Source organism: Coffea arabica, chromosome 6e (assembly GCF_036785885.1).
Source record: "Coffea arabica cultivar ET-39 chromosome 6e, Coffea Arabica ET-39 HiFi, whole genome shotgun sequence".
Lineage (NCBI taxonomy): Eukaryota > Viridiplantae > Streptophyta > Magnoliopsida > Gentianales > Rubiaceae > Coffea > Coffea arabica.
Window position 1 is genome coordinate 12,458,655 of NC_092321.1, and position 17,033 is coordinate 12,475,687.

The 17,033-nt window shown below is 35.8% G+C and overlaps 1 protein-coding gene and 1 pseudogene across 3 annotated transcripts; both read left to right on the forward strand.

The window, feature by feature from the left end:
- Positions 1-1,469: 1,469 nt before the first annotated feature.
- On the forward strand, positions 1,470-2,878 carry LOC113696386 (raucaffricine-O-beta-D-glucosidase-like; annotated as a pseudogene).
- A 9,371-nt stretch (positions 2,879-12,249) lies between these two features.
- Positions 12,250-16,960, forward strand: LOC140009519 (raucaffricine-O-beta-D-glucosidase-like). Of its 3 annotated transcripts, XM_072055291.1 has the most exons (5): positions 12,250-12,628; positions 15,677-15,715; positions 15,905-16,023; positions 16,146-16,254; positions 16,444-16,960. In XM_072055291.1, the coding sequence occupies exons 2-5, from the start codon at positions 15,693-15,695 to the stop codon at positions 16,574-16,576; spliced, it is 384 nt and encodes a 127-aa protein (XP_071911392.1). In that variant the 5' UTR covers positions 12,250-12,628; positions 15,677-15,692; the 3' UTR covers positions 16,577-16,960. The 3 variants fall into 3 exon arrangements, 2 of the variants coding, with proteins under 2 accessions (XP_071911392.1, XP_071911391.1); XR_011816941.1 differs by having other exon boundaries at positions 12,250-15,715; positions 15,921-16,023; XM_072055290.1 differs by having other exon boundaries at positions 12,250-15,715.
- Positions 16,961-17,033: the final 73 nt, after the last annotated feature.

Sequence of the window (17,033 nt, forward strand, 5' to 3'; positions counted from 1 at the left end):
TAACATTTACTCCATCACTACAAAAGGATGAAAAATACCATAAATAATTACTTGAAGAAAGAATACCACACATTCTGCTATTTTTCTATCATTATGTAGTTGTTCTTGGCTATCCAACCTAACAGCTTCATAATAATTCTTCCAAATTTTAAATGAAAGGAGCAGTCTATCTTTGAGGGCCACAATTTTGCTTACTCAATTGTTAGTCGAATATTCAAAAGGTGATTTTGAATATATCTTATTCTGGTATTATCCACTAGAGATTTTACGAGTGTTAAACTTGTATCATTTTTTTAAACAACGCCTGTAGAACAAGGTGAAATTATTATCAGATACAATAGCTAGAGTTGTAAGACTTTCTTTGCATTATCTTGTAAAGGGGCAAAAAAAGACTTTTTTGTCTTATTTTATGCAAAAGTATGATTGTTTTTTCATTTTTTTATCGAGAATAATTCAATTTGTGGTTTATTGAGAATAACATTAGCGAATTCATTTTACAAGAAAATTTATTTATGTGGTTTATTTATTGCAAAAAATACTTAGAACTTACTTGCATACGTGACTTGAGAATCTGTTGTATAACTCAAATTTCCTCCAGTGGACTTTGGTGCAGTGGTTGCATAGTTACTAGTGTAGTAGTTCAATCCAAGAAAATCTAGTTCGATGGTCTTGGCTCTATGGACATGTGTGTTGAAGATTATTCTCCATTGATTCTTGACTGGGCTCTTCTGTACCATAATTTGGGTTTTTACCAAATTAACGATTGTAATATATTTCCACAATCTCAAATTCTTTACTTTGGCTTTTCTATTCCCAGGTTTTCTACCAAATTGATGATGACTTAAGACTTACCATGTTATACCAGATGCAGCGGAACAGAAGCAACAAACAAGAACACAAGAACAATTTTGGGGAAAATCAGATTTTTTTATTATTGGAACGAAAACAGAATCATTTACAGACTAAATATAAGGTGTATATATACAACCAAATTTGACAAATAAGGTGTATATAACCCCCGAACAACTCAGCGAAAGTCGAAAACCTGATTCAAGGCATCTCGACATACCAGAAGAAGAAAACTTTGACATTGTGAAAACTGACCTATGATTTCAAAAGTACATGCATAAATGTGCCATCCACAAAGGTCTGGATTTGAAAAAACCAGTTACTTAACAAATTTGACAAAATCAATTAGTTCATAGAACTGGTCTGATCATAAAGTCTATGCAGATTTTAATTCTTTTTTTTTTTGGCATTGTTTTACAATTTCACCATATCTGCTCTAATTATTAAAAGTAGAATCATTCATCCTTTACTTTTACCAGTTCATGCATGCTATCAAGTATGAAGCTGACTCAGTTATGGGTCTCAATAATAAATGGGTAAAAGTATGGGTTACCATAAACTTATTTATGGATAGAGATTTTAGACATAATTGAATTTTATGCTGGAGAAAATTACACTAAATATGGTTGCTGAAAAACATGGGGCTAGATGCCTATCAATTCTCAATATCATGGCCAAGAGTACTGCCAGGTAATAGAAAATAAAAAATGGAAAAAAAATTACAAAGCTTTTCGACCTATTCCAGTTTTTAAAATATGTATGGTTATATTTTCTAGTCGATTTCACCAATTTTGTTCCTTCATCTGTTAGGTGGAAATTTGAACACTGGTGTAAATAGAGAAGGAATTGACTACTACAACAATCTCACAGATGAGCTCCTAGCCAATGGTATTGAATTAGACTCATCTCATTGTTTTTCTCTTCTTCTGCAGTTTTCATTTTTACATATGCTTCTTCTGTGATTTCCAATGTTAGATCTATTGATCAGAATGATTGTCAAACTTGAACAAATATTCAGTCATATGTCACTCTATTCCACTTTGATGTTCCACAAGCCTTAGAAGATAAATATGGTGGATTTCTAAGTTCACAGATTGTGTAAGTGAATCAACTAGCTAGTGACTCTTCATGTCCCTTTGAGGGGCTCTCTTTCTTAGTTTCTTCAAGAGTAAATTAAGATCATTCTTTGATGAGATATTTTAACTTGATTCACTCAGGGATGACTGTCGTGAGTATGTGGAGCTCTGCTTTTGGGAATTTGGAGATCGGGTGAAACGTTGGATTATGCTGACTGAACCATGGACCTTTAGCAATTAATGATGGACATGCAACTGGTACAGCTGCCCCGGCCGAGGTGGTTCTTTATCAGGGCAGGCAAACGATCCGGCAGTTGTATTACCAAGCAGATGTTTTCCAAGGACGTCCAAAATCATATCTAGCAATGGAAATCCAGGCACATAACCATATATAGTGACTCCCAATCAGCTTCTTGCACATGCGGCTGCTGTAGAATCGTACAAGAACAAATTTCAGGTGCTTTTTTAAGTAGCACATATTAATTATCGTACCTGATCAATTGTATGATTTAATTTTGCTCATGATTTTTCCTGAACATGTTAACTTAAGCATATGACTGATTGTTCAAACATTTCACATTTGCAGAAATCTCAGGAAGGCAAGATAGGCATTACACTTGTGGCCCAATGGTTTGAGCCTCTGGACGAAAACAAGGAAAGCGACATTGCAGCTTCGAGGAGAGCTCTTGATTTTATGTTTGGAAGGTATGCAATTCTGCTAGCTTGTGGCATTTCTTGATTAATTTCAAGCTTGATACAAGAGAAATTGATTTGCTAATTATCATTTCTTATCTTTTTGTTTCAGGTTTATGGAGCCTTTAGTAACTGGTGATTATCCAGAAAGCATGCGAAAATTGGTTAGATCACGTCTACCTCAGTTTTCAGCTGAACAGTCTAAGCAAGTAAAAGGATCATTTGACTTTGTTGGACTGAATTACGATACTGTTTGTTAGGACTGACTCAGGAATAACAAACTAAAGTTAGAACAAAATAGACGGTATAACCGACCATATAATATTTAGGCGGTAGACACCAGCTATATAATAATTAGGCGGTAAAACCGACCATATAAAAGGGTTGTGGCAACCCAATAAAGACAAATAACAAAGCAAAATAAAATACACCAAAATTTACGTGGTTCGGTCAAATTGACCTACATCCACGGACGAGGGAGGAACAATATTTCTATTATGATGAAGAAATACAAAAAGCCGTAGGAAAGTAGTCCCTAGGCCAAAATGGCACTTACAAAAGGTTTAGAAAATATTCCTAAACTCAAAACAAGAAAACCTAAAAGATTTGACTATAAATGGGTTAGATGACCCAAGAAACTAATAGTCCATATAATGCTCTCTTGAGTGGTGCACCTAAAACCTTCAATAGGTTCCCTTATTTATAGAAAGCAAAGGAAAGGTTTTCTTAGGCTTTCGTCGATGTGGGACGAAGCCACATACTAACAAATCTCTACCTTGGCATGTCTCCAATATCGACAATAGCGAAAACTGCTACACCTTCTCCACATAAGCCCCAATGGGCCTAAATAACGAACAATGAATACCAACCAAATCTAAGCACTGCTTGAACTTGTAAACTGGAAGATGCTTTGTAAACATGTTTGGAGGATTTTCCTTGGTACTGATTTTCTGAACAAGAACTTTTTCCTCAGCAATAGTATCTCAAATGAAGTGATACTTCACATCAATGTGCTTCGTCCTCTCATGATACATCTGGTCTTTAGTCAAATGTATGGCACTTTGACTATCACAGTGAATAACAGTAACACCTTGATGTAGACTAAACTCGCTAAACAAACTCTTCAACCACAAGGCTTCTTTGATTGTCTCGGTCATGGCCATATATTCTGCTTCTGTAGTAGACAAAGCTATGACAGGTTGTAGAGTAGCTTTCCAACTGACAGCATAATCGCCAATACAAAATACATAGCCTGAAAGTAATCTTTTTCTGTCAAGATCCCCAACGTAGTCTAAGTCTACAAAACCAACCAAAATGTTATTATTTCTTCCAAACTCTAAACATGCATTTGAAGTACCTCGCAAGTATCTGAGAATCCACTTCACACCCTACCAATGTGTTTTACCAGGGCAGGACATATATCTGCTAACAACACTGACTGCATGTGAGATATCTGGACGAGTACAAATCATTGCATACATAACACTGCCGACTGCACTGGAATAATTAACCCGTGCCATATAATTTTCCTCTTCATCTGATTGTGGTGATTGAGCAGCAGATAGCCGAAAATGGCTAGCAAGAGAAGTAGGTACTGGTTTAGCATCTTTCATGCCAAAACGCTCTAAGACCTTTTCAAGATAATTTTTTTGGGTCAAAAACAATTTCCCTACTCCTCGATTTTGCTTCATATCCATGCTAAGAACTTTCTTAGTTGCTCCCAAATCTTTCATTTCAAATTCACTATCTAACTGTAGTTTCAAAGTATGAATTTCTGACAAATTCTTGGCAACAATGAGTATGTAATCAACATTAAGTAGTAAATAAATGAAAAAACCATCATTAAACTTCCGGAAGTAACCACAGCTATCATACATACTCCTTGAATAACCATGACCCAACATAAAGAAATCAAATCTCTTATACCATTGTCTTGGAGATTACTTCAATCCATATAAAGATTTTTTTCAATAAACAAACATGGTCTTCCTTACCTTCAATCTCAAAACCCTTGGATTGTTTCATATAAATTTGTTCTTCAAGTTCGCCATGTAAGAAAGCAGTCTTAACATCGAGCTGTTCCAATTCCAAATCATACATGGCAACTAAAACAAGTAAAACACGAATAGAGCCATGTTTAACAATAGGTGAAAACACATCATTAAAATTAGCACCTTGTACCTGACTATAGCCCTTTGCAACCAATCGTGCTTTATACCTTACATCTTCAACTCCTGAAATATCTTCCTTCTTCTTGAAGACTCATTTGCATCCAACAATTTCTTATCTGAAAGCGGCTTCACAAGAACCCAAGTTTCATTTCAATGAAGGATTCAATTTTCTCATTCATCGCAATCGACCACTTTGCAGAGTCATCACAAGAAACTGCTTCTGAATAGGTGGAAGGCTTACCAACTGTATCAGTTTCTTCTGCAACAGACAAAGCATATGCAACTAAATTTGCATATCTTTGTGGTGGTCGAATGTCTCTCATTGGTCTATCTTTGGCTATGAAATATTCCTCTTCTTCTGAATTATCTTCAACAGTAGATTCAAGTGCATCTACTGGCACTTGCTAAATAGAAGATTTGGTCTGAGAAGGACCAAAACTGCCAATATCAAGCTCCACCTGCTTCTGTGTACTAACAGTAGTACAAGTACTAGAAGATTCCTTCTTGAAAGATAACATAGACAATTCATCAAAAATAACATCTCTACCGATCACAAATTTTGGAGATTTGGGATCAGGACACCATAATCTGTATCCTTTCACCCCAAAAGCATATCCAAGAAAAATGCACTTTTTAGCCCTAGACTCCAATTTTTCATCATTCACATGCATGTATGCTGGACACACAAAAACTTTTAAATTTGAGTAATTAGCAGGAGTACCTGATCAAACTTCCTCTAGAGTTTTAAAATCAAGAGATGCAGAAGGAAAACGGTTGACAATATAACAGACCATATTGATCGCCTCTACCCAAAAGTCGTTTGTCAACCCTGCATTAGAGATCATACATCTCGTTTTCTTCAAAAGCCTTCTGTTCATACGTTCGACCACACCATTTTGTTGAGGCCTCATTCTAACAGTGCGATGCTGAACAATTCCTTCATTTTTGCAGAATCTATCAAATTCACCTTCACAAAATTTCATGCCATTATCTATTCTTAACCGCTTAATATGTTTTCCAGTTTGTTTCTCAATCAAAATTTTTCATTGCTTGAAAGTTAGAAAAATATTATTTTTATACTTAAGAAAATATACCCAAACTTTTCTTGAATAATCATCAATGAAAGTCAACATGTACCTAACACCACCTTTAAAAGGAACACGAAAAGGCCCCCAGAGGTCTGAATGAATGTAATCCAAAGTTCCTTTTGTCCTGTGAACTGCCGACAACTGGAAGCTAACTCTTTTCTACTTTTCAAAAATATAATGTTCACAGAATCCCATCTTTCCAATACTTAGACTACCAAGAAGACCTCGTTTGTATAAAATAGATAAGCCTTTCTCGCTGATGTGCCCCAATCTCATGTGCCATAATTTGGTGAAATCAGAATCGGACAAAGTTGATGTTGAAATAGCAACAGCACCTGTAATAGTAGATCCCTGCAAAATATCTAAAATATCAGATCTGTGTGCCTTCATAATAACAAGAGCACCTCGAGTGATTTTGAGAACTCCACCTCCACCTGAATACCTGCACCCAATAGACTCAAGAGTGCCCAAAGAGATGAGATCTTTCTTCAAATCTGGAACATGTCTAACATCTGTCAGCGTCCTCACAATACCATCGTACATTTTAATCCGGATTGTGCCTTTGCCAACAACTTTACAAACGGCGTTATTACCCATTAAGACAACTCCACCTTCAGTTGATTCATATGCTGAAAACCAGTCCCTATTGGGACACATATGATATGAACAACTCGAATCTATAATCCACTCATTATTAGACCTAAAATTATTTTCCGTTACACAAAAAATGGTTCCATCATTTTCATCAACTGCAATACTAGCCTCGGTAGTCTCACTCTTTTTCTCCTTTTACTTTTCTTTATTTTTCAATTTAAAGCAATCAGAGATAACATGGCCCTTCTTTTTACAATAATTGCACACCACATTTTTATACCTGAATTTGGATCTATTTCTATTTTCTGTATTTCTCTTTTCAGATCTACCCTCAACAAACAAGCCATCGGCTTGACTCCCACTAGTTTTTCCAGTAATATCCCTATCTATCTGCTCTTTAGATTTTAATACAAATTTAATTTTTTGATACGAAATTGTTTCCTTTCTATAAATCATAGTATCACGAAAATGCTTAAAGGACTGGGGAAGGGAACACAAAAGTAATAGGGCATGATCTTCATCATCAATTTTCGAATCTATATTCTCCAAATCCATAATAATAGAATCAAATTTATCAAGATGGGAGAGTATAGATGTACCTTCAGACATCCAAAGCATATACAAACTCTGCTTCAAATATAGCCGATTCTCGATTGTCTTCTTCATATACAAGGTTTTTAATTTATCCCACATAGCTTTGGCCAAAGTCTCCGTTGCTACCTCCCGTAAAACTTCATCGGAGAGATTCAAAATTATACTGGATCTAGCCTTCTTATCCATATCGGTAAATTTCGTATCTTTCACAGCTTCTGACTTTTTCCCAATTCCCTAAATTGCCAAATCAACTCCGTTGTGTATCAGAATGGCTTTCATCTTGAGTTGCCACATGCCGAAGTTGACATTCCTGTCGAATTTTTCGACAACCGTCTTTGTTATTTTCATTGTTGCCACAAAACCTATAATCTGAAATTTGTTTAAAAAACTGGTCAAACAAATATGTAAGTCTCGTGAGCGGGTTCCACGGATTAATGGGCCCCATAAGTGAGTGGGCCCCAGGGATAAACGAGCCCCACGAGATGAATCTGTCTTACAAAATATATCAACCAACTCTGATACCAATTTGTTAGGACTGGCTCAGGAATAAACAAATTAAAGTTAGAACAAAATAGGCGATATAACCGACCATATAATTTTTAGGCGATAGACACCAGCCATATAATAATTAGGCGGTAAAATCGATCATATAAAAGGGTTATGGTAACCCAATAAACACAAATAACAAAGCAAAATAAAAGACACCAAAATTGAAGTGGTTCGGTCAAATTGACCTACGTCCACGGGCGAGGGAGGAGCATTATTTCTACTATAAAGAAGAAATACAAAAGCCATAGGAAAATGGACTCTAAGCCAAAATGGCACTTACAAAAGATTAAGGAAATATTTCTAAACTCAAAATAAGAGAGCCTAAAATATTTGACTAGAAATAGGTTAGATGACCCAAGAAACTAATATTCCATATAATACTCTCTTGAGTGGTGCATCTAAAACCTTCAATAGGCTCCCATATTTATAGGAAGCAAAGGAAAGGTTTCCTTAGGCTTTCGTCGATGTGGGACGGAGCAACATCCTTATGGAAATGGACGGTCAAGTTTTTCCCCAACCAATCAATGCAAAGATGTGAAAAAAGTTTTTCATTTGATTATAAAAAATTTTTCTTTAAAAATACTGCAAGAGACGGATTTAAGGCATACTTCCTCTCATTTTTTCATTTCGATATTCTATCCCTAATTTATTTTCCCTTTTGACTTTTCATAACCACCTTCCTTTTTCGCTTGGCAGTCCCTTAAGATCACTAACCCCATACTGGGGCAATTTTGTTTCTTAAAAAAAAAAGATAAAAAAAGAAAAAAAAAAGAGAAGAAAAAGAAAATAGAGAAATTCTATCAGAATTAAATTGGGGCAAAATTTATCTCTTTCTCACCCTAGATCGGGGAAAATTTTGAAAGAATGTTATCTCAAATGATTGCAAACCCATCATATGATCCGCTGCCAAGCCTTTCAAGCCTTAACCCTTCCTTTGCTACTCTATCCGATCCTAATCACAAAAACCAAAATTGCCGACTTTTATCTTTTGCAGTATTTTGGGGAAAAATTTTTTTTTAATCAATTGACAAATGATGTAAATACAATTTTTCTGAAATATGTCAAAGAAAATTATCTCACTGATGCTACTCATTATCAGAATATAACTGGATTGATCCAGTTGGGTTAAAATTGTCTTGTCTATGTCTCTAGGTGAAAACCTGAAAGGGCACATTCTAAAAAAAAAAAAGAAAGAAAAAAAAGAGAAAAAGAAAGAACAGAAAAAAAAGAGAAGAATAAAAAAAAACAAAAACAAAAACAAGAACAACAAAAAAAAAAAAAGAAAAGGGGTGGAGGTAACCTTAGTGAAAATCCGAAAGGGCGCTGAGATAGGGTTTTGGAATACAAGAGGATCAGCAACAAAGAAGAAGATGTTGAGGTCTGAGAGCTGGTGACTATGTTGATTTGGGTCTCTTTCATACTATTGTTCTTTTGCCGACAATGAATTCCAAAATGGATGACGTCGAAGGGGTCAGTTGGAGCATTTTTCCTCATCAAAGGCCGTCCTCTAAATATGAACCCAACTTTTGATCCTTGGACTTATATTCAAAAAATTCACTAATTTTTGTTTTACTGTTCTGTTTACTATTTTATTTATTTATTCTGTATCATTACTTATTTCATATTAGCATTATTGCATGCTGAATAATACTTTTTGCAATTGTTTATGTTTCCCATTTATTGGATCTCATTCAAAAGACAATCCCCTATAATTTATGCCAAAGGAGTCATGAAATTGAGGATCTTATGGTAATAAAGTCTGGATGACTGACATTTGACGGTTGCAAAGATTCTGAAGAGGTTGTCGACCGAACCTAAAGAAACAGTTTATCGATATTGAAACTCATGTTTACACGGCTCTCAAGACAAAGGGATCACATGGTGGTGGTAGTGTTTCTGTTACGATCGTTTCTTTTCCTTTTTTCGTTTTTTTGCAGAAAAATTATGTGACACAATACAGGGTTAGTTGAGCATGATTCACACTGGGACAAACGATAGAAGGATTGAGCTCCAAGTTTTGCTATACATTTCCGAGGAAAGAAAAAATCATAATTCCCTTTCTTTTAAAGTTTAAAAAATCAAAAGAGTTGCAAGTCCACCAGGTAAGTTTTCTTGTTTTCTTGTTTTATTACCTTTTAAGCAATATGCAGTCTGATCTTTCAGTTCGATAGTATAGAATTTGTGTTTTCATTTCAACCGTTTTTATGTTTGTTGGGTACGGATTTTATCCCTCCAACCTCGGCAGGCTCGAATTTATCTCACTGATCGTTTTTATTTTCGTTGGGCATGAGTTTTATCCCTCCAACCTCGGCAGGCTCAGGTTTAATCCCACTGACCGTTTTTATTTTAGTTGGGCTTGGGTTCTATCCCACCAACCTCGGCAGGCTCGAGTTTAATCCCACTGACCGTTTTTATTTTCGTTGGGCTTGGGTTTTATCCCACCAACCTCGGCAGGCTCGAGCTTTATTCCATTGACCGTTTTTATTTTAGTTGGGCTTGGGTTCTATCTCACCAACCTCGGTAGACTCGAGTTTTATCCCACTGACCGTTTTTATTTTAGTTGGACATGGGTTTTATCCCTCCAACCTCGGCAGGCTCGGGTTTTATCCCACTAACCGTTTTTATTTTCGTTGGGCATGGGTTTTATCCCTCCAACCTCGACAGGCTTGGGCTTTATTTCATTGACCGTTTTTATTTTAGTTGGGCTTGGGTTCTATCCCACCAACCTCGGCAGGCTCGAGTTTTATCTCACTGACCGTTTTTATTTTTGTTGGGCATGGGTTTTATCACTCTAACCTCGGCAGGCTCGGGTTTTATCCCACTAACCGTTTTTATTTTCGTTGGGTATGGGTTTTATCCCTCCAACCTCGACAGGTTCGAATTTTATCCTACTGACCTTTTTTATTTTAGTTGGGTTTAGATTTTATCCCACCAACTTCGGCAGGCTCGATTTTTATCCCACTGACCGTTTTTATTTTTGTTGGGCATGAATTTTATCCCTCCAACCTCGGCAGACTCGGGTTTTATCCCAGTTTTATCCCACTGACCGTTTTTATTTTAGTTGGGCTTAGGTTTTATCCCACCAACCGCGGCAGACTCGATTTTTATCCCACTGACCGTTTTTATTTTCGTTGGGCATGGGTTTTATCCCTCTAACCTCGGCAGACTCGGGTTTTATCCCACTGACCATTTTTATTTTAGTTGGGTTTGGGTTTTATCCCTCCAATCTCGGCAGGTTCGGGTTTTATCCCATTGACCGTTTTTATTTTATTTGGATTTGGATTTTATGCCACCAACCTCGGCAGGCTCGGATTTTATCCCACTGACCGTTTTTGTTTTCGTTGGGCATGAGTTTTATCCCTCCAACCTCGGCAGACTCGGGTTTTATCCCACTGACCATAAAATATTTTTATTTTAGTTGGGCATGGATTTTATCCCTCCAATCTCGGCAGGCTCGGGTTTTATCCCACTGATCGTTTTTATTTTCGTTGGGCATGGATTTTATCCCTCTAACCTCGGCAGACTCGGGTTTTATCCCACTGACCATTTTTATGTTTGTTAGGCATGGATTTTATCCCTCCAACCTCGGCAGGCTCGGGTTTTATCCCACTGACCGTTTTTAATTTAGTTGGATTTTGGATTTTTCCCTCCAATCTCTGCAGGTTCGGGTTTATCCCACTGATCGTTTTTATTTTCGTTGGGTATGGATTTTATCCCTCCAACCTCAGCAGGTTCGGATTTTATCCCACTGACCTTTTTTATGTTTGTTAGGTTTGGGTTTTATCCCACCAACCTCGGCAGGCTCGGGTTTTATCCCATTGACCGTTTTTATTTTCGTTGGGCATGGATTTTATCCCTCCAACCTCGGCAAACTCAGGTTTTATTCCACTGACCGTTTTTATTTTCGTTGGGCATCGATTTTATCCCTCCAACCTCGGCAGGTTCGGGTTTTATCCTACTGATCAATTTTATGTTTGTTAGGTTTGGGTTTTATCCCACCAACCTCGGCAGACTCGGATCGTATCCTACTGACCGTTTCTCTTGATTATTTGGCTAATAATTGTGCTTTAACATTTATTTTGTATTTCCTGTTTAGAAGTTCTGAGAGTTCAGGCTTTTTCGATTTTTGTAAATATCACAGATGGTCAATGTACTTATTTTATTGGGGTTCACTTGTATTCGAACTACGTTTGACCTGATTCCCCTGGTGGGATACATAGACAACTCTACCTGAGTTCGGTCACATTTTCTGCAATATTACTGCATCCTTTTGCTCAATAATTATAGCCAAGTGTTGACTTGTTGTTTTAGTTTAGGTGCAGTTAGAAGAAACAGAAGAGCAATTTTAGTGTCTACGTCTTTGTCTTGAATTTCTTTGAAACTCTAGATAAAGAGCGGCAAGTTGTAGACACTAAATTTTTGCCAAATTTTTGTCAAATTTTATGTTTTCTTGAATTTTTTTTATTTAATAAGTCATTTATTTTCCTGCATTTTTAAGTATATTTTGGCTCATTTGTATAGATTTATCTTAAAAAAAAAAGAAGAAAAGAAAAGTCAAATCAAAAAAATCAAAATCAAATTATTACAAAACTTACACATTTTCATCATTTTCCCTACCAAAAAACACTTAACCCATTCCTACACTCAACTTTTTTGATCTTTCTTGTCATTTGGTAAAAATAATCATTTTGACCAAACAAACACCCAAAGCTCTACTTTGGCTACAAATCTGCTCTCTCGGCTCACACACACGGAGGACAAGAAAAAACGAAAACCGACGGAAGAAAGAAAAAAGCACTCCCCAACTCTCTCCCTCTCTCGGATTGGGCAGAAGAAAGAAAACAGAACAAAAAAAAGAAAGAAAGCTCCCTCACTCTCTCGGCCATATCCCTCTCTTTACTCACTTCACACAACACACCTACACACTATTCAGACACAAGGAGGCAGCCGCCGGTTGGACAAAGAGCTTGGAACTTCCTCAAAATTTTAGTCAAGGGACCACAACCTCATTGAGGTATTTTTTTTCCAACTTTTCCTTTTTTAATTAATTAGATTAAATGCATGTTTGGCTACCTATTTGTCTCTTTCTTTCACTGATTTTTGTTGCTATTGTGGTGTTGTTGAAGTTTTTTGGGACAAGCCTGTATAAAATTAAGAAAAAAGAAACGGTGCTGTGAATGCATGCCAAATGCTTGATAAAATGCCGAAATGGAAAAATGGATTTAAAAGCTGAATATTGTGCATGTTGTTGTCAAAACGGATGACCGTTAGCTAGCACCAGGCCTGGAAATGTTTGCTTATCTAATTTTTTTTGGAGTTTTGAGCTTTAAAGGCATTGAAATATTTTCTTCATTTTTTGGGCTGTTTTGATTTAATGCATCATTTTGTTGTTGTTTACTTGTCAAACTAAGATTATAGTTGTAATGTAGAAGTTATAAGGAGGGTTTTGGCATAATTTTTATGATTTTTGGTGGAGGTTTAAAGGTTTTAAGAAAATAAAAACTGGACTGATTTCTTGGTTTTTTGGCCACTTTAGGGTCAATTTTTGTTAAAACTAAATCCGGAAATGGAATCTATGCGAAAAATAGAGTGGGGAGGTATATTTTGAAAAATTTTGACGATCGGAGAGGTTGCCGGCGACCGGCGGTCCGGCGGTGGCGCCGCCGGTGGCCGCCATGGCCGCCAGCTGAAGCTTCTTCAGCTGGCCGAAGAAGAAGGGAAGGAAACGGCTGGAAGTGGAGGAAGAGGAAAGAAAAGAAAAAGGAAAGTGGTCGGGGCTAATTTTATTTTATTTTTAATGGGCTTGTTTCTTATTTCGGGTTGGGCTAGAAGGTTAGACCCATGTTTTATTTTTGGTTGGGTTTGAGTGATAGAAGACGGGCTGGCCTATGTGTTTTGGTTTGGACTTTCGGATGGGCTTAGGTAGTTTTTGGCCCAAAGAAATAAATAATGGCCCAATGGCCTGTTTTCTTAAGAAGATCTGATTCCAATTTTCACTTTAGCCCCTGCTCTTTGGAGTAATTTTATTGTGGCCCAAAACATTTTAGATTTATTTCACTTAGGTCCTTAAATTAATTTCATTTTGGTCCCTAAATTTTATATTTTATTTAATTTTGACCTCTAAACTTTGAAAAAATATAATTTTATCCCCAAAAGTTTTTCAATTTTTGCAATTCAATCCCTAGTGAATTTTGACTCTCTTTATTATGATTGCTTCTTTTTCTTTAATAGCCAATTATGTTACTTTTGAGTATGTTTAACTTGTAATTTTTAGATGTTTTTAAATTTATTTACGTTTGACATGTTAAGGTGAATTTAGTATTTTCATTATTATTATTATTATTTCAATTAAATTGGTGCAATGATTCTTTTGTTCATTGTGAGTATAAATAGGGAAATTTGACTCCATTTAGTCACCACTTCAAAAGGGAGGTACCCCTATTATTATTTCAATGTCAATTACGTGCTCTTATGTGCTCCTACGTGTTCCTATGTGTTTATATATTTTCATATGTTTTGTTTATTTGATTTAAATGTTCATTCGAATTTTCTTATATTTGTTTAGTTAATTCTTATAATTATTCGAGAGGCATTTAATTACCTCATAAATGTAATAGATAGGATAATTAGATTTGTTTTTATTATATTTTTCCTTTTTTAGATTGTAGTTAGGTCCCCTGTTGTAATAGATAGGGTAGATAGGATTTTCTTTATTTTCCCGTTTTAGATTGAAGTTAGACTCTCCGATGTAATAGGTAGGTTGTGTGCTTATGTGGCTTATGTGTTATATGTTTTACCCGCTTTCCTTAGGATTTTTGCATTTAGATATTATGCTTATGTGTTATGTGCTACGTGCTCTTACATGTTTATTTATTTTAATTTATACCTTATTTGTTTTACTATGAATTGTTAATGCATGACGTCACCACACTAGTTCAACACTAGTTGTGGTTTTTCCCTCCGCTTACTTGCTAGTCCAACGCTAGTAAGGATTTTTAGAAATGGGCTAGTCCAACGCTAGACCCTTAGATTGTTCGTGCGTTAGACTCATTTTTGTGTGATATTCATTACATTTTCACGCATATTTTCATTGTTAGGATCTTTTCCCATTTGCATGATATTTCCTATTATATTATCCCCTATCCTCTATACGTGTTAATCATGTCATTTAGAATTGCATTTCATTTATGACATTGTATAATAAGTTAGCTCATTTGCTTGTGCATATTAGGAGAATTATTTTTTCAAACATGGGAAATGGGAGATTATAACTTTTCAGTTTAAATATTCCATTAATCCCTGTATAAGGAAATTATTGTCACGAGTTTTTGCCTCCCGTACCCTTTATGTTGCATTCCCTTTTCTTTGATCACTTATATCTATGTATATAATTTAATTTCTTTTCTTTTCTTTTAATTTCATCATTCGCATACTCGTGACACATTCAAGGAATTATTTTGATCTTCGCAATCAATGCAATTGGTTCAATTAAACCCTTGAATGAACATTTTGCCCCTTTCGATATTTTTTATTTGCATCCATGTAGGAAACATCCAAACATGATAAAATTAAGGGTTAGATTAGGAAAATTTTAACTAAACCTCGCAACTAGCTTAGACTAGGTTGAAAGGGTGCCTTAGGTTTGAGTTAATTGAACCTTTGCCTTCCCTTTCTTCAACCGTGACTCCCGAACCCATTTTCTTTTGTTTTTCAAAAATCTGAAGTTGTCAAAAGGGGTTTTATTTTATTTTATTTTTGTCAAAAAATATTTTTGGGTGACTTGGTACACCAAAACTCAATACCAAGTGGCGATTCCTATTTTTCTTAAAAACCCTTAAACTAAATTTTGGACCCAGATTGTCGCATTTTTTTTAAGTTCCATTTTAGGTCCTTTTCATTTATTTTAAAATAAAATCACATCTTTTGTAAATACCTATTTTTATACTTATTTTTCCATTGCGAAAAATGGGGCGCGACAAGCGCAATAAAGTTCCATCCATGTGCATAACACCCAATCTGATGCATTTTTTCTTTTCCTTTTCGTTTCTTCTGTCTTATATAGCTTGCAGCTGAACGAAATGGTGTGCCCATTGATCCAACGGTGAGGCATCAACTTCATTCACTTTTAAGAAAGAATTTGATGAACTTGGCAAAATATGGCATACAACCGCTTTTAGTCCTCTGGAGCCATTGGCTTTAGTCTACATAGCTAATTAGGCACGACAAGATTAATGAAATTCTTTAAAAATTTTGCCATTCTTTTCATACCATATGCTAAGGCACCATGTAGTTGCCTGATATTGCAGGGTGGCTCAAATTGGTTGAACATTTATCCCCAAGGATTTCGCGAACTGTTGAACTGTGTGAAGGCAACATACAATGTTCCATTGATTTACATAACTGAGAATGGTACTGGATAATTGGAAACACCTTCCTTCTTCTTAGCCATAAGTGAAGAAATAAGGGATCGGTGTACTTCAATATGCTTGAGCATGTATTTGATTAAAAAATTTCCCATTATATACATACAGGTGTGGATGAAGCTAACAACACAAGTTTAACACTTTCAGAAGCTCTGGTTGATAACACTAGAATCAAATATATCCAAGACCATCTTTTGAATCTCAGACTAGCTATTGAGTAAGTTTATAACTTGAACAAGGATTACGTCTATTTAGCTTTAAGTTATTTGTCCAATTACTTGAGCATGTTGATACTTGTAAAGTTGCACGGTCAAGGACAACTGCGTATCCGTAGGAAAATTGAAATATGCGTTTGTTTTCTTTCTTCTGCTAACAATTTGTCAATTTCTTTTTTTCTCCTTTGTAGTGATGGGGTCAATGTTAAGGGATACTTCGCATGGTCATTAACGGATAATTTTGAATGGAACGAAGGATATACTGTTCGTTTTGGTCTTATCCACACATCGACTACACAAACAACTATGCAATATGGTTCATGAATTCTTTCCACAAGTAATATCCTAAAGATTCTGCAAAGAGAAGTGTTGTGGAAGACGAGGAAGACTTTGGTACCAAGACAAGGCCGCGAAAGTAGAAAAAACCCAAGGATGTGTTACATACTATTGATTATTTCCTTCTTTTCATGATCTGTTTATTGTGTTCTAAAATAAATTAGGTGCATTTATTAGGTCTTACATTTATTAAACTCGACGGTTGAATCGATCGGCTTATGATCTTAGCATTAGATCGGGTCGGATCTTTAGTTTGATTGGACAAGGAATTGATTTGGTTAAATCTGGACAAACCTATTTGGGCCATTTGACTCAATGGTTCAACTGAAAACCGTCCAGTTTTTCAATGAAGTCAGTTTACTTTTGTGTTTCTTTTTTTTTTTCAATTGTGGGTCTTTGTTTTTGAAATAGAGTGCATATATACTTTTGATAATATTTGTACATT